The sequence below is a fragment of the Clytia hemisphaerica genome, unplaced genomic scaffold, assembly GCF_902728285.1.
Source record: "Clytia hemisphaerica strain Z4C2 unplaced genomic scaffold, Clytia hemisphaerica genome assembly, whole genome shotgun sequence".
Taxonomy (NCBI): domain Eukaryota; kingdom Metazoa; phylum Cnidaria; class Hydrozoa; order Leptothecata; family Clytiidae; genus Clytia; species Clytia hemisphaerica.
The window spans coordinates 858,336-865,950 of NW_027103918.1; the positions used below are offsets into that span (position 1 = coordinate 858,336).

The window sequence follows — 7,615 nt, forward strand, 5'->3', positions numbered from 1 at the left end:
TTGAAGAGAAAATAGGTCAGGATAAACTTATGACGACAACAAGGGGTTTAGGTATCACGTTTTTTATTAATTTTGGCAAACAGCCAAAGAGCATCACAATTCTGATTGAATTATTTAAAGAGGCTTAGGTGGGATCATGGTACGAAAGTCTTCCTCTTTGATTAAACAGAATAGTCATTATATTGTGTAATGACTTCATCAGATTATCGAGTAAGTAAATTGAATGTACGTATACCCTTTACCTTTGTGCAATGCTAAAAAACTTCCCTTTCAAAACTAATTTTCGTTGCTTTGTGAAAAGCATTCGATCAATAATAATAATAATATTACGTCCAAAATTTCCATCCCACTCAAAATATTCTTCCAAAAAATATCTTCCCTTTTGGGAGTGTACAACCACAGTATCACTCTTACCTAGCTGTACAAGATTGTATGAGACATCATATTTTACGGAAGATTTTACACCTATAAAGAGTCAGTTATAGTCAGGAAAAAGGGGTTTGCTTTGCACAAGGAAGATTGTAAATACCTCGGAATGAAAGTTTATAAGCTATGTCAGATTCTTCCCTCATTATATCGCTAGGGAGGAGCATTAGTAAAATATTGGTAACTAGAAGATACGATATTCCCATAATCAAATTCATGAAATTGTATAACCGAAAAATATATTGTGATCAACAAGGTATCTACAACTTATTGGCCGAATCTCCTATGTAGGATTTGAAGCCACGTATTTTCCCTCAAAAGTTGCGCTGTCCGCTTAATTTTCATACTAACGCTGAATTTGAAGTTAGATTTACCGCCAGAAATGGAAAAATGTAAGACACGAAGACAAAGTAATTGCTAGATTAATTGGTAATCCGAAATGCGGCGGAAAGGTACTTTTTCTTGCCTGGGAAAGGTTGACGATTCGCCTACAGTCCTCGGTTGGAAACTCAATGAATGTGATGGAAGTTTTTACTTTTAGCCCAATAGTGGAAGTTTAAAAAACATAAATTGAGAAAAGTTGAATTTTAAGTTGTGTCAATTCTTACTAATAGTTTCTTGCCAATATACAAAATATACAAAAATTTACAATAAATAATTCTTTTCAAAATTCTCAAGATATTTACAAATATTAAAGTTTATAAAAGATTGATATAGCTTAGAATAAGTCAAGGAGGTTTTCAGTGCTCTTTGAGAGCTTCCTTTTGAATTTTGCGGAGAGAGGTTTTCGCGATCTCTTCACATCGTAAGGTCCTTTGGAAATGGCGAATTCTTCAGCAATTCTTGGTATCAAGTCAGCAGAAACATCATCATATTTCGCAGAAAGTTCACAGTAACCCATCTGAAGATTACAAGTGATTGTATTTTCGAGTTCTTTCTTAGCTGCCACTCGCAATGCCAAATCCGATTTATTTCCGATCACCAATACAGCTTTTTTCGGATTATCTCCCCGAATTTCTTTCGCCAGTTTCATGGCTTGTTTTAACGAGCCCATCGACGTCAAGTCAAAAACAACGACGACAACGTCCGATTTTTGTATAGTAAGTCTGTCCATGGCTGGAAATGAAAAAGCACCAGCTGTGTCGGAAATTTGTAAGCTTAATCGACATGTGTTATCCACTTTGCTTTCGTAATCATAAAAATCGAAAACGGTCGGTTCATACTCTTCAGAGAATTTCTTTCCAACCAATCGGTGCACGATGCATGTTTTGCCACTCGCTCCAGGCCCCATAAAGGCAACTTTAACAAATTCTTCGCGGAAACTTTTCTTCCTCATAATGAATTGAGTTTTATAGTATAACAAGTGTGTGTCTTGTTTGTATGTAATCTTGATTATAATGTAATGATTCGAAAGAATCTCTCTTTTATATGTATTGGTAACGTGACCGCATTGTTAATGCGGTTTTTACTTTATAAGAATCGGGTCACTTTGACAAAGGGAAATACCTATTAACCAAAGAAAAAGAGCTTTGTTTGTATAACTATCACTACCACTAAAAGTTGTCTATCACAGCTTTTTGTTTCATATTACTACAAGCATACTAATCGGCCCATTAGCGGAGATTTAATAACGATCAACGACGGAGTACTATTAATGGTAACCACTGATAGTTTTGGTATGAAACAGCTCTTCTACGCGGATGCTTCCGTTTGAAGAGAGTGGGGGAAAACGTTCCATTTTCTAAGAAAATTTGAAAATTTGACGGTTTGGACTGATTGGACGATTTCAAATGAAACTGCTTGATTGGCTGGTTGAATAGGAACTTATCTCAGCATTCAGATAATGATCTCACTAACATTAGGATAATTTAAGCAATTTTAGGCAAACTTTTAGCCGAATAGTTTTGATACTTGTGGCAGGCAGGCCGTTTTAAGAATTGCTTACGTAGGATTACCTAATGTTTGAAAATGTAATATTTCCCATCTCCAATGCAATGTTATTTTTGACAATACTTAACATTTTGTTGAAAGTGTAGAATTTCATTAAAGAATGTGTATAAAAGGCTTGCCTGGCAGCCAGTGAAATTGGACAAAACATTACATCATTGTTCAAAATTACATAGCCCTTGTATCTAGATTGATTAGGTTTTCATGAATGAAGGACAAAGCATAATGCCCCTGACATTTTAAAAGGCTTGCTACAATTACTTGCTACAATTTCGTGAATGAATTGTTCAAAAAGTTAGACTTGGTATTAGAATCGTATGACTATATGATGTGGCAAAAGTGATGTATTTCAGATATTTGGACGATTCTAAAATTTCTCGGAACATTTTGTTTGTTTTAATCTGACTATTAAGAGTCCGTATTCTACGGGCAAAAAAAATTCCCCAAAAAAACTGAAGTGGTATTTTCCGAGAAATGAAGCGTTGTAAAAATATTTAGAGAAAGAAGTGGTATTTGGAAAGTTCCCGCTGAAATCTCTCTCAAACGGAGAAAAGTACAGAAAATATCTTTTGCTTGCTGGAAAGTATTCTCTTTATAAACTTCCCTCGAGTTCATTTTGAATTTATGTTCACTTGCATGGAGAGGAATCAGTAAAAGTCATTCCAAAAGGAGACATTATGTGTAATACGTGAGTAATCGTGAACATTCAACAATACTAAATCTAAATTAATAATATCTAAACTTCCAAATACCTAAAATTTTACTCGCTTAGTTTTCAGTTGCAGCGACGATTTTAACATGGAGTCACGACTTGCTACGTCTATAGCCCAAGCTATGCGAGGGCTATTATCAAACATGATGTCACTCAGATAAGGGCAAAGTAGACTCAGTGGTGGCAATCCAGCCAGAGAATTATACAACGCTTATGAAATGAAAGTTAAGCTACGATTTAACTTGTTTTAAAACCTCAAACTTCAATTATTGGAAAAAAATTTAATTTTATAGAGTTGTCGACCTTTTAACAATGTGAAAATTAGCGTGTCATAAGCGTAGTTGTGAAAATTAATGAAAAAGCATACTAGGTATAAAGATATAAAGCGATAAAATAGGTATTAGCAGTTCCTGTACACAACGTATCTGCAGAAGCTACATCAATGATATTTTTCGCTGACTTCCTTCAGCAAGTCAGGTTATGTAAGGAGTATAATTACCAAACAAAAAGTCGAATCATTCACAATTTACATTCACAACCCTTGATGAAGATTTTTAGAAATACATTTCTCTTTTTATGAATCAATTCGCCTTCATATAAAACACAGAAGAACTTTTTATAGGCTAAATAAAAAGCAGAACGGCACTTGTACCCCGTACCAAGATAACGACTTCTGAAACAAATTTCCAGTTGAGTCTTACAGCGCGAATTTGAGCGGCAACAACCACGCCCGTCTTTGAGAGTCATCTGCTGATGCTTAAAACACAGTGCTTTGCATAATCGGGAGTTTACAAATGCTCTCAAAAGGGTCATTTAAACCGATAACAATTCCAGAAAGGTCACGTTCAGAATCCATATAGACCATGCCTATGCAAGCGTAATCTTTATTTAGAAAATTACGCGTACTTAAAAACACAGAATACGATTTTTAAGAGATTTAACTTAATTTAAATGGACAGTTAGTTTGTTGAAAGAACAAACCAAAATGCGGTGTTGTTATAAAAGACTTAATGAGAATTAGACTAACCGCATCTCTGCTTGTTAGCTTGTGTGTAGGTGTCTGAACTATAGCAACTGAAGTTCAAGCAGGAAAAATAAGTTGCCTCCAGGTGGAAGTTTTAACCAAGTTATTTGTTGATAATGAATTCAAGTTAAATAGGATTATCATCATTACAGACCCGCTGTGAGCAACACTGAGGCATGTTACAGTTAAGTATGGATTAATCAGTAATATAATTCCATGATTTGGCAAAAAACTGATTAGCAAAGTTGATGCCTATTTCCGGTCGTTTGGATTGGAATTTGCTCCAAGGTAGGGAAGACTTTTAAGTGGAACAAGTCATCGTGAGTCATTTCCGAGAGAGATGTCTAAGGATACATTTATTCAGGTTCTAGTAAGTTTGTTATCGTAGCATAGCGTTAATGCCTGACGCAAACCTAGATTTTAGCCATTTGCAGAAGACTGTTTTACACGTGAAAAGCCTTTAAAAACGTGAAAAAACGTCGTGCCAAAAAAAACATTTTCAAATATTCAAATCTTAGCCAGATTTTAGCCATTTGTAGAGGACTAGTAGTTCTTTCATTTTACACGTGAAAAGCTTTTAAAAAACGTGACTGAAACTTCAATGAAGTCATTTTGCGGAAAAGTCTCTTGTTCAACTATCATCAGCACAAGGAAGTTGTCATACCAAAAAACATTTTCAAATGTTCAAATCTTAGCAAGAGTTTAGCCATTTGCAGAGGAGAGGCGGTTTTTCATTTTACACGTGAAAAGCCTTAAAAAACGTGACTGAAACTTCAATGAAGTCATTTTGCGGAAAAGCCTCGTGTTCAACTATCATCAGCACAAGGAAGTTGTCGTACCAAAAAAACATTTTCAAATATTCAAATTAACGAACAGGTCGTTATAGGTTGTTAATGGATCGGTTTTAACGTATCATGTATTCGATGAGAAAACCACAGATTGTAATGAGATGGACTTAAATGACCAATAGCAATAAAGTGCAATAGAACAATACCATGGATACAAAGTAATTATTTTTAGTCTGTCCGAATGAAAATTTTCAAAACCAAATAACCATGGATGGCAGCTGCGGTTATCGAAAGACTAGACGAGTAATCGGTTTTCGTACTAATGGGATATGGAAAATTGTCATTTAAGACCAACCCAGGATTTTTACCATCTTTCAGCTAGGTACTATCACCGAGCCTCTACCTTGCAACAAACAAATACATTGCAACAAACTAATTTATTGTGCAGTCTTACGTGAAAAAACGCAGGATATAACAAGCGACATGCTGAATGGACCTACCTGATATAAATAGTCAGAAACGTGCTAAATGAAGATGAAAATGTTGAAACGAAAAAGAAAAGAGAACAGCAGCATAGAAATACGTAAGCTTCCGAAATTTGGTCCAAATTTGGATTTTAATTTTCTTGAAGTCTAACATTAGTCTGTCATTATAAAGATTACAATTTCGCAGCACTGTGTAAAAAACTAGGAAAAACTAAAGAAGGAATTTCACGCAAAGTCCAAAAAACCCCATTGTTTTTTTCGAAAATCGGGCTTTATTAGGTTTTAAACAATATCAATTTACATCAGTGTGCAAAAAATCAGAAGGAAATACCCAGTCACTCAAGAGAAATGCAAAGTCCAAAAAAAAACATTTTTAGGCAATTTTCTTTTCGAAAATCGGGCTCCGTCACTTTTTGGGTACTGTCATTTTGCATCACTATGCTAAAAATCAGAAAAAAATAATGGGCAAATCCCGAGAAAAGCTGATAACAGACGAACGGACGGACGAACGGGCGGGCGGGCGGGCGGACGAACAAATAAACGAACCAAAGTTGAATTAAAGGACCTCCGAGGTAGGTCAAAGAAAAACCTCGTTCAAATTTTGAATTTAACGCGACTTCCAGAGCTTCGTTAATCAATTGACTTTGACAGGTGTCAGGGACAGAAGAAAAGATAGGGAAAAGCTTTAGAAAAGTTCCCTCAACAATGATTTGTGCTACAACGCTCAAGAGAAACGAGAGAAGGGCGATCGTGACCCCTATGAATACTTAACAGTTAATATTTAACAAAGAAGTGAAGATAGGGATACCTAGGTAGGTACAGGTTAGGTCAAACTCTTGAAAAAAGGCGCGGCCGTTGTTGTAGTGCAACATACTATATACACATGTTGAAATTTTTTATGAGCAGTGGAGTCGGGACTGGTGAATGGCAGAGAAAAAGAAGTGCCACCCGGTCATACAGTCAGTTGAACCATAGTAAAGAAATCGATTAACTCCCGAATTAAGAAATACTGATCTCCTAATTAAAAGCGGCGTTGAGCTGGTTACCAAATTATTTGTTTGAATTTTTCAAAAAGGAGGTTATAATATCACCAGCCATTAAGTTGTGGTTTCCAAATTTAATGGTTGTTTACTAGTTTACCAGAAGGCGGTAATCGAAGTCAATATTGTTTGATAGGTTAAGCGCTTTCTCCTCAGCAGGCAACGAGAAAACAGAAAATTATGGGTGATCAGTTATGGGAAGCGCCTCACAACCGTTCAGATGAAAATCGACCGGAATATGCTTCGTTGAAATTAAGGACTTTCTTTTCAGTTGTGGTAAAATTCCAAATAAAGATTTTCCAAACCTAAACTTTTGTGGCGGTAGCTTTTGGTATGGTTGAATTTTTTTCTTTGATTTTAAAGGAATTTTAATGCGTATCTTCGTTTTTTCGCAAAACCACGAAGCAAAGTAGTGAACTTTCGGCAGCTTTTTGCTTTGGTTTAAAAACCGACCAGTTTTTTGTTACAGCATGAGACGATTTGGTGAATATACATATTGTCTTGTGAATTGAATGAACGTTCCGGAAGATTGTTTTTCTTACTTCGGCTCAATAAAAAACACGCGGAGTGGTGAAAAAGAACCGCATCATCATACTTGGAAGAAAAATATATCGTCAGTGAATGGTTAAAGTATAGAATTCTGATAGTGCTGAGAAAACCCTTTAGATGATCAAAATAGTTTCCCACTTTACAAAGAATGGAATTCTCGACGATCTAATCCTTTTCCATGAAAGTAATCCGGAAACACACAATATCCGGAGTTTCACAGCATACGGAAATCACGGAATGATGAAATTGACAGCTATTAAAATCCATATAAGCTGGGATTGAATCACAGTTTCGATCTAAATCCTTTCAGCTTAATAAGTTTTAGGTGTGTCTCTGATGAAGATGAGAAATAAACCAAGCATTACACACCTAGTTTCAATAATCAGCTGAACGAATCTAGGACAGAATCAAATAAAGAACCGCACAAGAAAATTGGTCAGTGCAAAAATCATCTGGGTATTTTTTGTGGCTGTCCAAAATTCCCATCAACGATGTTCATAGTGGTTACATATATAAATATGACGAACAGAGGATCGATAAGGAAGTGATCAAAATCAACATTAATTACTTTGAATTGTTATTAGACTGTCGGCAAGTAATTATATCTTATCGAAATGAATCAAAAATCGTTCCATCAAAAAAAC

General features: G+C 35.5%; 1 protein-coding gene across 1 annotated transcript; it reads right to left on the reverse strand.

The window, feature by feature from the left end:
- Positions 1-1,144: 1,144 nt before the first annotated feature.
- On the reverse strand, positions 1,145-1,762 carry LOC136809670 (GTP-binding protein drn-1-like). Its single transcript, XM_067066214.1, has one exon. The coding sequence runs from the start codon at positions 1,760-1,762 to the stop codon at positions 1,145-1,147; it is 618 nt and encodes a 205-aa protein (XP_066922315.1).
- Between the last annotated feature and the right edge of the window lie 5,853 nt (positions 1,763-7,615).